At 45.1% G+C, this 17,353-nt stretch overlaps 1 protein-coding gene across 2 annotated transcripts; it reads right to left on the bottom strand.

Annotated features, from left to right (window-relative positions):
• Window positions 1-753: 753 nt before the first annotated feature.
• nptxrb (neuronal pentraxin receptor b) lies at window positions 754-13,313 on the bottom strand. Of its 2 annotated transcripts, XM_085785285.1 has the most exons (6): window positions 12,758-13,018; window positions 12,219-12,724; window positions 9,602-10,058; window positions 7,828-8,069; window positions 6,359-6,538; window positions 754-3,188 (listed from the first exon to the last, which is right to left on the bottom strand). In XM_085785285.1, exons 1-6 carry the CDS (start codon window positions 13,008-13,010, stop codon window positions 2,943-2,945), a joined length of 1,884 nt encoding a protein of 627 aa, XP_085641411.1. In that variant the 5' UTR covers window positions 13,011-13,018; the 3' UTR covers window positions 754-2,942. The 2 variants fall into 2 exon arrangements, with proteins under 2 accessions (XP_085641411.1, XP_085641399.1); XM_085785273.1 differs by having other exon boundaries at window positions 12,219-13,313.
• Window positions 13,314-17,353: the final 4,040 nt, after the last annotated feature.

Genomic DNA, 17,353 nt, shown 5'->3' with positions numbered 1-17,353 from the left:
GACTTAAAGGGACAACGAGGAGTTTTGGAAAAGCGAAGCATTTTCACACTACATTTATGAGCCTCCGCGCTCACCGTGAAATTCTTTGACCGGCGCAAGACGGACTCATGTTTTCATTCATCAAGAATTAAAGTCAGAGGTTCGAAGACGATCACATACCGTCGTAGTTCCGACCATAAACAGCGATTCAGCGGCGTTATTCTCATGACTCGCCGGGCAGCGTCCGCGAAACCGAAAGTAAGGAAACACTGGTCGGCTCGCCCAGCATTTCCACCACCACTAATAATAACAAAATAACGATAGAGACAAAACGATATATTTATTGAAAATGGGCCCATTAACAAGTGTGGGTAACGTAGATTCATCCACATTAATATGAGACTTTTTCATTGTCGCGGAATTTTTCGTTCTGCCGACGGCGAAAACTCCTCGTTGTCCCTTTAATATGTAAACTTGTTGCCAGCGACAAAAATAAAAGGTCCAGTGTGAACGCACCTTTATACGGACCATGTTGGGTCGGACCGGGTTGAACTCTATAGTCGGCTCCAAAGACAGGAGCAGCTCCTGCCTGGAGGCGTAGCTCTGACTTGGCTCGTTACCAGTGTTTGTCAGGGTCATGAGAGTTTACAGTCTCCATGCAGTTGCTAAGTTGAGGTGTAATCCAAATGAGCTGAGGTGTAAAGAGATCTGTCACAATAAACTGATCTCACCAAACACACACACACACACAAACTACGACTGGAGTACTACGAGTGTTGTCATAACCATTTTATTGTTTTTATCCACCTATGTCACAATATCATAGAAGATCCATGAAGATGCAAATAAGGACAAGTGCAACACCGTCACAGCCTTCGACAATCAACAAAGCAAGAGAGAGAGAGAGAGAGAAAGTGACAGAGAAGAAGAAGAAGCAGAAGAAGAAAGAAAAGACGAAGAAGAAAACATTAAAACATTTGACTCTTTTTTTCTTTTTTTGGGGCTCCAGAGCCCAGGCAGGCACTTCACAGCTGGGTGTCAAATCATACGTGGGGCTTGATGTCTTGAGGTAACGAGTGAACAGAAGCACTGAACCACAGTTCACTTCTTCACTGCACAGTGTTGTTTAGTTTGGGATCAAGTCCCTCACTCCTTCTCTAAACTGTCTCTATGACGTCCATTTTGAACTTGCACTGAGGAAATGAAACACATCCAGTTACGTACATGCACTGCACACTGAAAACCAAAGAGACAACTCTGAAAGGATGCATCATCACAGCTCAAGGTTATAAGCCTCCAAGGCTGAACCAGCAGGAGCCGACTGCTGTCCTGCTTGGGCTAAACTCAATCATTAGCTATGGTCGTGGTCCAAAAGAGCGCTGTCTAACTTGATTATACCATCCACCCCTTGGTCTCCATCAGGCAGAGCTGCAGAGTTACCATCTGGTGCTAATGTGGAAACTTTGATGCCCTTTTAGCCAATTTTCACCCTGTTACTGTGATAATGGAGGAAGCAGCAGCTCTTATTTCTGATCGAGGCAAGAGATCTAAACAATCCAATTTAACTAGCTGCTCTTGATATAATCAACAAACATGGACGGTGTTCAAGGTAACTGTCTATAATCCTTTACCTACAGCCATCAGGCTTTTTACATTGTCTGTGAATGGTAGTTGAGTTAGCAGACAAATGAAGCTCCCTTTGGGGATTAATAAATCATTTGTATCGTATCCGATCATATCGTATTGTATACGTATATGTGTTGTGTATATGTATACACAATCAGATGTCAAGGACAAAATGTTCGTCATAGAGTTAATCCACTTTGCTGTCTCTTCTGTGAGGATCTGATTTACCATAAAGACATCTGCAAGTTGGGGAAGGGGACAGTTTGGAGGGGGGGGGGCACTGATTTATATAATACTATAATATACACATTTTGAGTTTGTTTCTTCTGTGACAGCAAACATGACCTCGGTCCATGCAAATATACTTAATACATTCCACCTGCTTTACATTCAAGGATACAAACACAGTTTCATCAAACTCACTCAGGTTTGTCACGATCTCAGTGTCCGATTGGTGCTTTAGTTCGACATCAAGTGTTTGGAGAGTGCTGCTTTTTTTGGAAACGAGAGCGCTGCAGCGTCACCGTGCAGGACTGTGAGGTGTGGTGAGAGGCGACAGCAAATGTGGGGGAGGGGCAGACTGGCACAGAGCGACATTAGCAGAGATACATTACACAATATACATTTATAAGACCACTGATTTACCCAAAAAACATGGTATGCAATATACTGTAGAAAAACTCAGGAGTACACGGACGTCACTCAACAGGATCATATACAGTTAAAAATGAAGAAAACTCATTTTGTTTCCCCATTGAGTGTTGAAATCAGTGTTAGCATGGATAGCGTCTCATAAATCAATGTTAGCATCAAAACACAACCAGCCGGACACAAGAGAAAGAAAGACAGAACTTTTTGTGTCACTTTGTTGTAAAAATTAAGAAACCCTTAGATATGGCATCGATAAAGGTTCATTCATAACTTCATTCAAACCCATCTGAACCGTCTGCCTGAATAACCGTGAAAAGTTAACGGGCCCAACAGATTATTACCCACAGGAGAGGGTGGGTGCGGCACACTCAACCAAGAGCCAATCAGTCAATCTATTACGGAGAGCTTCCATAATAGTCCCGTTAAACCACCCATGCAGCCTTCACTAAGGTGAATCTGTGACTAAACTCGCTGTATCTCACTGTAGAAGTAAACACATGAGCGTGGACACCAACACAAAAATCAAAACGGATACACCACTCTTAACGACTTAACAGCGCCACCTTCCAGTCCACCAGAGAAGCTCCGGCCCCCCCGATACAAACAAATATACTCCAATATGATACGCCTGAATGGACCTCTCAAACACGACCACCCATTGGTCGACTTCTCCCGGTCAAACACTTTCACTGTTTGGGGCCAGAGGGGTTGGATCTCTGGGCGGCGTGGCAGGGGTCCAGGGACTCTTTGGTGGCGCCGCCATAGACGTCTACGTCGTGGTCGGTCCAGGGGGCGATGTTGCCGAGCGCAGAGGAGCTGCACTCGGCAAGAGCGGCCACCTCCGCAGGCTTCAGCACCCGATCCCACAGGTTGAACTGGGAGAGCTCCCCAACTAGGGCCTGGGAGGCGTCAAACCGGCCCCCCAGTGTATCCTGAGGTAGGAAGAGATGGAAAAACACAAAAGGTCGGGTGTTAGAAAGCTAGAACGAAAAGTCAAGACACTAGGACTGTCCTGAATACCAATTTTTAAAGCTTGTGAGAATTACCACATCCATATATTTCATTCGGCATCATCTTTTCAAACACTGGTCAAACTTCGAGGCGTTCAGGTCAACGCCACAAGAGACCAAGGTTTGATCTCAGTAAAACCACAGTTGCTGTCCAAACACCAAAGTGCAAAAGACTGGATAAAATTGTTGATATCATCAGTCTCCTTACTTTTTGAGAGTCTGTTTTAACTTATTCATGGAGGTTGAAGCAGGTGGTTTATTGATGTTTAAACTAAAGTCCTGTTCCCACTGCAGGAACTTTGGGGTACTTTTACAGGGCCGGGGCCATTGACGCGTGTCTCCAAATCAGCAACTGCCCCCGAAGGACAATCTCCTCCTCTCTTTTACGGGGGCTAAATGAGTCCCTGCCTCGGGGTACCTCCCCAGAAATCTCCTGGGTGGGGCTTGGAGTTTAGTCAGTGCTGATTGGGCATACTTAAAGGGGTTGGTTGCCAAGAGAAAGCAAAAATGAGCACCATTTTAAAACCAAGCATCTACGCTGCCGGAAAACAATGACAACAAGAGTGACAGACGACTACACAATTGTGCGACAATCGAAATTGTTGCACAATGACTACCTCTTCTCAAGAGTCCGATGGTCCTACATAAGACACAGCGGCCTAGAGGGCTTGGTGAGAAGACGTTCCTGTAGGGGTTCCGCTTCCTAAATTTTACCAGTATCTTCTTCAGTGGAAACAGGGCTTAACTTATCGACTTTGGTTTTCTAAATCCAATGAAAATGTACAAATGTGTTTTGACTGTGCAAATTCTCATTTGTCCAGGTCAAAGATACCTCTAGGCAACTGAATCAAGTCAACTGGACTTAGTTTTTGTCATTGAATATGTTTTGCCCCTTATACAAGTGGCTTCATTATGAATGAATGAAGTGATTAATTAAGTCACTTGGATAAGGGACGAGACGTCTTCAAAGACAAAGACTAAGTCCAATTGATCTGATTCAGTTGCCTAGAGATGTGTTTTGAGTTTATGTGTTTGTGTTCTCGTACAACACCAGGTACCATTAGCAGGATAGACATCCCTTTGGACCTTATCAAGACGCTAGCAGCGTTGAACATACAGTACAGTATATCACATCTGTGGTGGGAATATAGTATCTTAAGACCTTGTAAGTAGGTATATAAGGGAATACCTTTGGTCTCCAGTTTGATTTATTCATCAGTGTTGCATGTCAGCCTTGTACTCTGCCCTCAATTACTATGCATAACATGCTCCAGTACTACATTAACTGATATAACGTCTAGTCCCCAGGAAACTGTTGTCATTACTACTGTGGTTGTCTTTCCTGATTAGATGAAAATGTAGATACATATTTATCCACAAAACAAAAATGTTGTGCTTTGATGATTTCCCCCTAAATAAGTTTAAAAAAAAATGTTTATCCTTCCAGCAGAACACCCTTGTGAGGGGATGTCCTGGGATTTTCCCCATAAAGTCTGGTCAACACATTGGCCCAGCAGCAAATTCATCATTTATCCTCAACACAGATTAATAAATCACTCCCCTCCCTCTCCCTCCTCTCTCTCTCAGTCTCTCGCTCTAAAAAATGTCCATTAAATCAAGTCTTGTTGCATCATTGCAGCATCTTGCAGAATTGGACTCAGCCCTCTGCTTTTCATCCTTTATGCAAGGACGATGAGCTTTGAGTTGTTCTTTTGACACCAGGGGGGAGGAGGAGGATAATGTCAGATTTCATAATGGTTATGTAACGTGGGCGACTCACTAATGAAGAAGAGAGGGGGCCCAGTGTGATGGTGAAAAAACACCACGAGGCTCCAGTCTGTTCATGTGTGAAAGGCTCCTGGTGCTTCCCCCTTAGATTAGCACTTTATACTCCCCGCCATGTAGCCGTCTGTCCGTCCATCCATCCATCCATCCATCCATCCATCCATCCATCCATCCATCCATCCATCCATCCATCCATCCATCCATCCATCCATCCATCCATCAATCAATCAATCAATCAATTTGTTTATTTCGGGCATGTCAATTTAAATAATCATCATCACACTTCATCTTAGTTCAAATAATACAATACACATGGCCGAAAGGAAAAGCGGGAGAAGCAAAAGCTTATCTAGTCCCGCCCCCATTACCCACAGAATAAAATCTTTTTCATAATCAATCCATCCATCCATCCATCCATCCATCCATCCATCCATCCATCCATCCATCCATCCATCCATCCACCAGTCCATCAGTCCATCAGTCCATCCATCCTTCTATCAAATTGTTCATCCATTCATCTATCTTGTAATTTACCTGACCCAGTGTCCATCCATCCATTACTCACCCCTCCATTCATTGGTTTTCCAATCCACCTATACATTTGTCCATCTAAACTTCCTTCAGTTTGTTCAACAATTTCTTGGATGGATGGATGGATGGATGGATGGATGGATGGATGGATGGATGGATGGATGGATGGATGGATGGATGGATGGATGGATGGACAGTTGAATTAACTGTTTTTCCATCTGTCCATCCATTGATCTCCATTCATGTCTTCTTCAATCCCTCCATCCTCAATCCATCCATCCATCCACCCATCGAATTGTCTCTGAACTCTATCCATTCAAACATCCATCCAGTCATCTGTCCATTGTCCAAACTTTCATTTGTTTGTTCATCCATTCATCCATTCCATGTTTTTTTCTGGTCATTCACCCTTTTATTAGTTTACTTGTCCATCCACCTTCTTTCTTCAATGTCCATCCATCCTTCAGTCATTTTGTTTATTCATCTATCCATTTGTTTACTTGACCATCCATTCATTCTTGCATCAGTTTCCACCTTTCTATATCTTAATCTTTTCAATCCATCTCCCATCCGTTCATCCGTATACCCACCAATCAGCCCATTCACTCCCTCATCTGTCCAGTCTCCATACTTTCATCTGTTTATTCATCCACTCATCCACCTAGACATGCATAAATCCTATAATCTCTCCATTCATCCATCTGCAGTACTGTGCTCATCTTCTCATTAGATTATCCAACCATCCATCCATCCATCCATCCATCCGTCCATCCCACCTGTTCCTGTCCCAGTATGAGGACCCCTCCTGGTTTGATGGGATGCCAGGCAGCCAGTCCTTCTCCCCTGCCCTTCATCTTCCCCCCCTGGTAGGCCTTCCACACTCCGTCCCTCAGGGTCCAGCTGACACAGATGTGCTGCCACTCGTCCTGCGGTAGGGACAGAGGCAGCTGCGCCACCTACAGGTCAGAGAGCACAGTGTACATGGTCACAACTTCATTTAGGTCCAGAGTGAGTCATTTTACTGTAAGTTCACTGAGCCACAAGGATATTGGACAAGTGTGGATAGTGATCAGGACAGTCTGTGGACAGTCTGGTGGTTTATGTCAGCAGAACTACGCCCAGTGGACCGACCCAACCTCCCCTCCACCACAGTAACAAACCTGCTTTCCTCTCTGCACTGGGAACCAGAGGTAAAAAGACTACACCATAAAACGCCAAGCATTAATGTGGAGCATAAAACAACATCTGCAGAAAGATTACCTCTGTGCTGCGTCTCCTCATGTTTGCATCACAAATAGCAAAAAATAACCAAAGACATGGCTCGATGTTGGACCGCGAGGCTTTGAGGAAAAGGATTATATCCAAAAGGCACTTTCCCATTTGTCACTGTGTTTATTCTGGGGCAAATAACTGCCCTAAATATTTAGTTTCTTTGTAGTTTTGAAAAATTAATGTTTTGTTCAAGAGCCCCATGTGCTTCACTTCTACTTTTGCCCTGGCAGGTGGGATAAATGTTCTTGTTTTAAGCCAGTGATGCATTCAATGTGAGGTAAAGCTTAGCGGGTGGGGGATCGACACAGGGAACACACCTCAGGCTGTAGTGCATCCAAACAACAAACTTAAAATAAGCCCTTCACTTTGTATACCCACTGAAACAACAGTTGGATGTTGTGACGGTGTGTGTTTACGGTAGCACAAGTCTGTCTGCGACAAGTACGGACGTGTTTTTATTGCTCTTTTGAGTCAATGAATCACGACAAACTGGCTCCCATCGTTCCGCAGAACAACATAATAAGCTCATAATGATTTCCATGGCACGCTGTTTTGCTTGACTAATTATAAGGAAGCCTGCAGGGTACAAAATGTTCAACTCTTTTCTTACCAGAAGCCATTCGTTTCCATGCATAATATACAATGTCGCAGCTACTTTTTTCCCCCTCTTCTTACAAACGTTTGAATTTATCTTTTAAGCACTTCAGGTACAATCCCGAGTCCTGGGTTGCGAATAACGAATGATTGATAGCCATTTTAAAGTGGTTTGCATGCATTGTCGTCACTTTACCGCTTTTTGTTTTGCCTATTTATTGTTATTCTCTATTGTACTTTTTTGATTGCTCATTTTTAACTGTTGTCTCATGCCATTGTTGTGTATTTCTATTGTTTTTTTCCTCCTGGCTGCACCACAAATTGCCCAATAGACACAATAAAGATATGTTGAACTTGAACCTGAACTCCTCTCATGTACCTTGTCGTTGATGAGCAGCTCCACCGGGTTGTGGACTCCCTGTAGCAGCACCAGCTCGTTCGGCTGCCCCGGCACCGAGTAAGAGAAGGGGGTCCCGATCCCGCCTTCTTTGGCCTTCAACCATACGCAGGCGGTGAAGGCGTACATCTCGGTGATCTCTTTCCTCACCAGGCCGTACATGTAGTTGGTCCGCATGGGGAAGGAGAGGACGAAGCCATCGGGGAACGACGGCTCTGTCAGCGCTTTGGAGACACAGATGGAGGAGATGAAACAGAAACAGTCAGAGAGGAGTGAAGACGAGAAGGGAGAGAGAAAGAGAGAGAACAGGGAGGGATGGGTGATGCTTTTATGGCAGATTTATACATGGTATATTTCTCATCTAATTCGTCCCTGTCGGGGTTTGTGCACAAAGAGCAGACACAGCACCAGGCATCAGCTCAAGTGAAGTGTTATGGGTGATGATGATCGTCCTCCAGGTGCATGTAGAGGCAGTCGGAGAGGTTGAGAGAATAACAGAGAGAATAAAGCAGAAGTGTTGTTTTTATTTCCTTTTAACCATCCTCTTTACACCTCATGAACTCTCAATCTCTCCCCGACTGATTCTGCTTCTGTTTTGTTTTGTTTTTTTCCACCTCGACTGTCTCCGGTTTCACAAACAACCACTGTAACTCTTCAAAAAACCAACGTCACATTTCTGCTGACGATACGAACTAATGTAAACTCCTAAAATTATGAAGATTTATAGTTTGCAAGTGAACGCAGCAAAGGTCCTGTGGTAATTTTTTATCTCCATTAAAGTGATAGTTCAACATTTTGGCAAATCGGCCCATTGCCATAATCATAATAGTCTTAGCAGTAGGTCCGTTACCTTTAATTGTCGGTGCAAGCTATTTTTAGAACGGTGGACCAGAGCCGCGAGCTGCTCAGAGCTACGCTACAGAGGCTAATGGGATTTCTTGGTTTCCCTCATCAAACTCATCAAATACACAATCCAACAACTCCAAAATGCTCTGGTGGACAAGTTGTGACCTGCACATTCACCACGCTATGAGATAATAACAGAACATTACCAGACAGAGTTGTTTTAGAGGTAAATACAGAGGCTGCTTGCTGAAAAACTGTACCTGAAGGCAACGCACATCAGCGGTTTTGCATGAATTTACCTCTAAAACAACTCTGTCTCGTAACGTTCTGTTATTATCTCATAGCGTGGTGAATGTGCAGGTCACAACTTGTCCACCAGAGCGTTTTGGGGTTGTTGGATTGTGTATTTGATGAGTTTGATGAGGGAAACCAAGAAATCCCATTAGCCTACCGTATTTTAGCTCTGAGCAGCTCGCGGCTCTGCTCCACCATTCTAAAAATAGCTTGCACCGACAAATAAAGGTAACGAACCTACTGCTAAAACTATAGCAATTATGGCAATGGGCCAATTTGCCAAAATGTTGAACTATCCCTTTAAATTTCTGTTTTTTGCTGTGTCATTTCTATTTATTATGTTTTTTACCCCCTGGCCTTATCTGACATTTCACAACCTTCAGACCTCATTAATCAGTTTGTTTTAATCTACAGCCGATTCTCTGCTGCTGTGATGAAGCAGTTTGCCCACCGTGCTCATTAAAGTTTTATGTCACCCTCCTCCTCCTCCTCCTCCTCTTGCAACAGCGCTCTCATGGACGTCAGCCTGGGTGATGCTGTTGTTTACCTCCCTGTGTTTTTATCTACACACCCTTTCCCCCCTTCCCCTTCCCATTCCCCGTCAGTTCAGACTCACTGTGCTCCAGCTCGGTCACGCGGTGGTTGACGGTGTCGATGCCCTGGTTGATCTTCTCGTGTTGGCCCTGCGTTTCTTTCCTCATGGCCTGACGCTCCTTCTCCAGCATCTTTATCTTCCTCTCCAGCTCCCCCTCCAGGTCCTCCACCCTCCAGGTGCCCTTTCCCCGCCCGGGGGAACCCTTGGCGGGAGGTTTGGGGGCAGGAGAAGCCGGGGAGGCAGGACGCCGGCCCCCCGGGGGAGCCGCCGCTGCAGGTGGGGAGGAACCGCTGCTGGTGGGCGGAGCAGCAGCTTTTCCAGTGTTACCAGCTGCACCAGTACTGCTACTACTGCTACTACTGCTGCTCCCACTGCTCCCACTACTACTACCGCTACTACTACTACTACTGCTGCTGCTGCTACTTCCTGTGCCCACGGACGAGTCTGTGATGTTCAAGGCCGCAGGTCCGATCTCAGCCTACAGGGAATAAAAGAAAAGTAGATGTTTAAATGAAAATAATGAAGAGATATTTCAATAATAGTAGTTGAATGGATAACCTTCATATCCAGAACACATGCATGTGTAATTCACCTTGTAATATGGTTTATAGCTGTAGACGAAGTAGTAGCTCAACACAGTTTTGTAGTAGTCGTATTAATAGATTCAGGTTATCATTTGCAAATGTTTTTTTAGCTTATCGGTTATTTTTGGGAAGATTTTCACACTCACAACACGACGCTGAGCCACTCTGCAGCCTAAAATGTGCAGCATGAGCTTCAATTTTATTCTTTTGGGTGTATACTTTCATCATTTTGATTTCCCAATATTTTTCTGTATCGATTCATCCAAAGATTTTGTGTTACATCTGTGAAGTTTCATATGAATCTGCCATTTCTCAGGAGTGATTGCATTTTTAAAAAAAATTAAGTTTGTTTTCTCTTTTAACGTCATTAGAAGCTGATATTCTCTTTAATAATTTCTGTCTTTCTGAAGGTCTCAAGATCAAAACATATTGGCTTTTCGGAGAAATCCTCAACGCTGCTGCGCTCGAACACTGCTGCAGATCTTTCTATGGCTCAAAATAAAATGACTCATACACAGTCTTATTAGACAGATTGCTTCCGTTATTGGACGACCAGTATCAATGATTATATTGATTGCTTTGTGCAATTAGTATGTCCGTTTGGACAGATTGCGATTGCCCTGATTGACTACAGATGGGTGGAGCCGGGAGTCAAGAAAATCTTTGAATTGTGAACATCTGGTCCAGATGCTGCGGGCGAGAGTCGTACGTTATTGGGTCACGGGTTTAAGAGTATTGATTTTAATTTGACAGGAGAAAAATGGAGGTTTCACTGTATAACAGATGATTTTTTTTTTTTTACAATTCATGAAATTTGTATTAATTGTAATAAAGTGAGATGAAGCTGAGGGAAGAGGAGTAATGTCATGAAGCAGCAGCACAGCCAGAGGTGTTGTATTGATGATGATAGTAGAAGCCCGGCAGCGGTAGTATTAGTATTCATAGCAGAAGATGGGGGAAAAAAGAAGAAGAAAGAGAGAAAGAGAGAGAGAGAAGCTGTTGTTGGTGTGGATGAGACGCTGCGAGGGCGATATATAATATCAAGAGAGTTGCTGAGGTAAGACTGGATCTGGACATCCTGGACATAAATCCACACTGACGGAGACAACCTTGTAACTGGCCGCGCTTGAAGAGGCCTGGCAGTGATGCAGCACTGTCCGCATGTGTGTGTGTGTGTGTGTGTGTGTGTGTTGATATAAGCCTCTCTGTGTCTCAATCTCAGCACACACACACACACACACACACACACACACACACGCACACACACACAGGCTGAGAACCTGACTCCCCCTCCTCCACCACCACCACCACCTCCACCCTCTTCCTGTCCAGCCAGCCTCATCTTTTATTTATTTCTCTATCCTGCTGTTGGATGCAGAAGGTATAGAGAGGAAGGAGGGGAGAGGCGGCTGACACAGGGGAGAGGAGGTGGGGGAGTTGGGGGGCAGAGGAGGAGGAGGAGGAGGAGGAGGAGGAAGAGGCCAGCAGGTGGAAAAGATTTCCCCTGGGTCCACAGAGGGGAGTGTGTGTGTGAGGAGCATCAGTGTCATGAGTGACTTGTCAGAGGTGAAGATAAAAGAGGGAGAGGAGGTTAAAGAGGAGGAAGAGGAGGGGGAGAGGGGAGGAGGGGGGTGTTAGAGGGAGATCAGGGCACTTTACAGGATGATGAACATTAGACACCAGCAGCAACAACAGCAGCAGCAAACAAACAAACCCTCCGACTGCTGCTGCTGTGGCTGTAGGAGGCTTTTCGTTTCATTTGGGGTAGATAAGAAATGACTCGGATTCCCACTTAGAGCAGAGAGAGATGATGAGTGAATGAACTGAGGGACATCAGGCTGTTTAATGGAGCTGACACTGACACTGAGGCTGTAATTCATCATGCTGGTGTCGGTCCAAACCTCCTGCTGTCAAACAAAACTCCAACAGGAGGAAAAACAGCGAGAACAACGACAACAGGTTTTTTTTGGCCAAAAACTTTGTGCAGCTTTGTGCTCACTGTCTGTCCACCACCACCACTAATACCATCAACATCAACATCATCATCCACCTACCTCCAGTTTCTCTATGCGGTCCTTCAGGTCCATGATGGCCCGGGCCAGCTCCTCCACAGCCCGGGCCGTCTGCAGCTGCTGCGCCGCGGCGGAGGAGCTGACCTGGTCGTCCCCGGCCATGACGCGGCGGTTCCCGCTCCAGACGCCGACGCTGCGCTCCGGCACGCTGCGCTCGTCCTCCAGGCCGCTCTCGCACTCGCTCAGCTTCCCCGTCAGCTCCCGGATCGTCATCTGGTCCATGAGGATCTGGTCGTTCTGCTGCAGGACCATCTGCCGGAGCTCCTCCGCGGTGGTCCGGAGGTAAGTCCAGTCCTCGTCGCCGCCGCCGCCGCCGGTCCCGTAGAGCGGCTCGTCCGCCTGCTGCTGCTGCTGCTGCTGCTGCTGCTTCCTCTCCTCCTTCTCTCTCCGCTGCCTCAGCTCTTTGCTCTTACACTCTCCGACCGGCACCGGCGTGCAGATCAGCCGGCTGAAGCTGAACTGTTTCGCGGTTCCTCCTCCTCCTCCTCCTCCTCCTCCTCCGGTCTCCTCTCCTCCTCCACCGCCGAGGTTGAGTTCGTTCAGCGTGGGCACCTCCAGCCCGATGCCCCCCAGCCCGTTGTTGCCGCCGTCGTAGGACTCTGCTCCGTGCAGCGCGCCCAGCTCCAGCGGCTGCAGCAGCGACTCCGGCGACATGGTGCTGTTGTCGCCCAGAGGAGCGGCGCGTTTCCGGGGATAAACGCTGGCGATGATGCAGATGACCGCGCCGAGGAAGGCCAGAGAGCCCGCTCCCACCAGCACCACCACGAACTTCATTGTTGCCTGAGGAGGAGACGGAGGAGAAGCGATGCAGAAGATTATTATAGCTGGACTCGGTCTCCGATCCTGCACCAGCAGCACAACACAACACAACACAACACAACACAACACAACCGCCTCCTATAGAAGTCGGTTAACACACAGCTGCTCTCCTTATATAGCCTATAGCCTAATAATAATAAAATTAAAAACCAGCGCCTACCTGGAGCAGATGTTTTCCAGAGGTGCTGCCGTTTTCCCTCTCACCGCCCTCTGCTGCGCGTAGTAGCCTATCTATCTGTCGCTGGCTCCGCGCTGTCTGGACCAGAGATGCTCTTCTCTTCCTCTCTCCGTCTCCGTGTTGCTAAGCTGCTCTCTCCTCCGTGCGTTACCATGGGGACCGCGCGAGAGGAGGAGCGAGGCTGCTGTAGGCATGCGTCAGTCAGAGCAGCAGAGGCAGAGGCAGAGAGGCAGAGGCGAGCCTCCAGCAGCAGCAGCAGCAGCAGCGTGAGCAACAAGACGGTGATGGATCTGTGTGTGTGTGTGTGTGTGTGTGTGTGTGTGTGTGTGTGTGTGTGTGTGTGTGTGTGTGTGTGTGTGTGTGTGTGTGTGTGTGTGTGTGTGGAGACTGAAGGTCATCGAAAAAGTAAAAAAGTAAAGAAGTTTCTACGTGGTTTTAGTGACTTGAATCACCAACACACTGGTGTTTGTCTCCTCCTTGGTCACAGTGTTTCTGTCCAACATTATGACCTTTGACCATTTGGATATAAAAAGATCTCCACTCCCTTTATCCTAATTTACATTTCGTCTTCTTTGTGTCATATTTATCAAATCATATTTATTCACAAGTTATGTCCAAAAAAAACATTTTGCTTTTGTTTTGTTTTTACCTCTACCCAATAGTGTGAGGTCACAGTGATGATAAACTTTGACGTTTGATCACCAAAATCTAAAATCAGTTCATCTTTTATACAGTCTATGGTTCATTCTCATGATACAGTGAACAATAAACTTTATTTATAACAAAGTGCTTCACAAAAACAGTGGAATTATAAAATGTCTTGGTACACATGAGAATAAAGCACCACAAAATAACCAAATAATACACAACAACATATCAAACGTTCATGAGCCTGCCCTGAGTATACTAAATGCCAAGTATGATTGTATTTTTTTTATTTATTCTTATTCTATTTTATCTTATTTTATTCTTTTCTTATTCTGCTTTTATTGTGGTAATAATATTTTTATTATGTAATCTCACTTTGTGTTGATTTCTCTTTTTCAGGAGTTTGTAACAAAGAAAAAGTAATTCTGAATCTGAAACTGAGTGAAAGCTTTGATGTTGCGTCGCATAGCTCACTTGGTGGAGCAGTCCTTACTGCAGCTGGCCCCAGGTTCGATTCCCCCGACGGCCCTTTGCTGCATGTCATTCCCCCTCTCTGTCTCTCCAACGGTCCCATCAATTAAAGCTTTGATTTAAAAAAAATCACGTTTTAAGAGAGAGTCCACTGGACCAATGGACAGATGAATGGACAACCGGAGAAAGTTGTATGTTGTCGTCAGTGTGAGGGGGAACAATAAAGTTGTTTTTGACATGTTTTGCAGAGACACTTTCAGTTCTGTGAGTCTTGATTAAATCGGTCACAAAACATCGATTTAAAAGTGAATAAATAGGCAAAAATGAAACAACAACAAAAAACCCCAGAACAAGCTCAACACCCCCACTCATGTGCAACAACACAATTAGCCCAGTTAGCAGGGAAAGCTTTAGTGCTCTCAAAGTGTCAGTCATACAACATGTGAAGCCTCCGTGGCGACGACAACAACACGTTTGATGTTTTGAAGTAAAATAATTCACAGCACATTTACCAGCAGCAGGAGGAAACAATGAGAAGCTGCAGAACAGAGGCAGAGGAAGGAAAACACAACAACGACTACGACGCAGGGTCTTTAACACTGAGCGTTTTGGACTGAGTGGGAGGAGATGAAGACTGTTTCTTTTTCTTCTTTCTTTTTCTTTTTCCTCCTTCTCCCAAGAGGCAGCGCAAACTAAAACTCGGCGCTGCTGCCAACTGAGATGATCTGACCCTGACACAGCAAACAAACATTCGCTCTCAAAAGTTTCTCTTCGCAGACTCGATAAACCACATTTAGACAGTTTGCACTCGACGTCGGTCCACATTAAATCAAATTTCTCTGGTTTGTTGTTCCTGTGGGAGATGATGATCTACCGACATTAGCACAACATGAAAGTAGAAATCCTCCCTCGGACACGACGACGACACGACCTCGGATCTTTGTTAACTCCAGGAGCTGCTTTGTGTAATGAAATGCAACAAAATTCACTTTGTTCATTTGTTAGTGAACACACTTTTCACTTCATGTCAGAACAACAGATTCTGGTTTTTATTGTTGTCACGTCATTGTCGTTGTTGCACATATTTTGAAAAAAAAGTGAAGTGCAGGTGTGTGTTTTCCAAAATATCTGGTGTGCAACAACGACAATGACGCGACAACAATAAAAACCAGAATCTGTTGTTCTGACTTGAAGAAACCCAAACAAAACAAAGCTTCGCCTTTCTAGCAGCTCTGTGATGCAGTGACGACGCTCTGAGCTAAATGCTAATATTAGCATGCAGCAGCAGTGTGTGTGGAAAGTTTCAGATGTTTCACACTTTGTGCTGCAGCCTGGTGCCAAGATGAACAGAGAGTTTTTACACGTGTGATAAAGAATAAAAACAGAATTCATTATGATTATTATTAGAAAGGAGGAAAAAAGGTATTCAGTAGGTGGCATGGTGGTTTGCATGTTTGTCGCCTCACAGCAAGAACATGGTTACGGTTTTGTACAAAGGTCAGAGGTGGGTTTTTTGCCTTTAATTGATGGGTCAGTAGAGATAGACAAGAAATTGGGGAGGCAGAAAGAGGGGGAATGACATGCAGCAAAGGCCACACTGGGGAATTTGAACCATGCTCTGCAAATGGACCGCCCGCTCAACCCAGTGAGCTGCTGCATATGACTTTTTGGATATAAAATGTCTCCACTTCATCCTATTAACTCTTTGAATGCATCATGATTCGCAGGTGAAGTCGTTAAAGGAGACGTATTCTGCCTCTTTTCCACAAATTAAAATAGTTCCCAGGTGTCTTAAAGACATATCAGTGACATGCTTCGGTCAAAATACCCCAAGGATCAAACATCACAGCTCTTTTCATCATCTCAAAACAGCCCTGTTCAGAACGGCTGGTTTCAGTGCCTGTCCCTTTAAATGCAAATGAGCCACTGCTTGCCCCGCCCCTTCTACTGGTACCGGGCAGTATTATGCAAATTTGGAAACTAATGACATCATTGTATGACAATTTAGGGAACAGCTTGTAAAACCACATGGATTTCAACCTAGGGAGCCTGAAAATTACAGATTTTTTTTTGTCAATTCTCAAATTTTGGGGACCATAAGGCAAGACAAACACCCAAATATGTGTTAAAGAGCCTTCAAAAAGTGATATTTCCACAATATGTCCCCTAACGTTGTCATGTGCACATACAGTGATCTTGACCTTTGACAGAATCGCTGTCAAAGATGATATTTTATGAGTCAGGGGGTTAGGGTTAGACTTCTAAAATCCATTCAGTTCATCCGAGAGAGAGTCCAAATGAATGTGCAGCTGATTGGAAATGACACATCTGTTCCGAAGTCCTCACAGTTGGCAGGATGTGGACACACACGCACACACAGATCTGCTGGACTGAATGACAACATTGATCACTTCAACAGAAAAAGCTTCAACTCCACCCTCGGCTGCTGCTGCTCGGCCACTTTGTTGTGTGTTCTCGTAAAAAAACAAAACAGTGTGTATCAAAGGAAGTGTGTGAGTGCGTTTTTACCTCCTAGTGTTTTGTGTTTGTGATCAATGAAGGAACCCTGGGATCAATGAGCTGCTGTTTTTAGACTCTTCTCCACTTTCTACGGCTCCTGTTAAGACAGAACCAAGCTTGTGCTAAAAACAAACAAACACTCGTTATCTCTGTATAGGTCTGGATGGATGATCCAGCAGCTTCACACTTAAAAACTACAGTAAGAAGATGAAAGGATTTGGATTTTAAGTCGTCAATCACCTTCTCACCAAACATTATGATCGTATCTGCATCTGGAAAGTCAAGACTGGAAGCTTTAGCTCCGTTACAGATGATTTGTTCCTCAGGCTCTGCAGCTCCAGCACCTTCAGTTTGAAATAAAACAATGGATACGGCATAAAAGTGTCAAGTCTCAGGTTTAATTTGAGCAGGTTTATGGCAGCAGAGAAAGAACTGGGTGGAAGATTTAGACCCTGAAGGACGCAGAGCCTAAATGTGGACA

This window comes from Trachurus japonicus, chromosome 1 (genome assembly GCF_045865225.1).
Source record: "Trachurus japonicus isolate A0001 chromosome 1, Traja_1.0".
Lineage (NCBI taxonomy): Eukaryota > Metazoa > Chordata > Actinopteri > Carangiformes > Carangidae > Trachurus > Trachurus japonicus.
The sequence above is the reverse complement of the archived record's forward strand: the minus strand, read 5'-3'. Positions and strand labels throughout refer to the sequence as shown.

What these genes read in the sequence shown, in the direction of transcription:
- nptxrb (XM_085785273.1), bottom strand. Translation starts at nt 13,010, where the DNA reads ATGAAGTTCGTGGTGGTGCTGGTGGGAGCGGGCTCTCTGGCCTTCCTC. An exon ending in ACCGCATAGAGAAACTGGAG is followed by an intron (nt 10,059 to 12,218) that starts GTAGGTGGATGA and finishes TATTCCCTGTAG; the next exon opens with GCTGAGATCGGACCTGCGGC. An exon ending in CGTGACCGAGCTGGAGCACA is followed by an intron (nt 8,070 to 9,601) that starts GTGAGTCTGAAC and finishes GTGTCTCCAAAG; the next exon opens with CGCTGACAGAGCCGTCGTTC.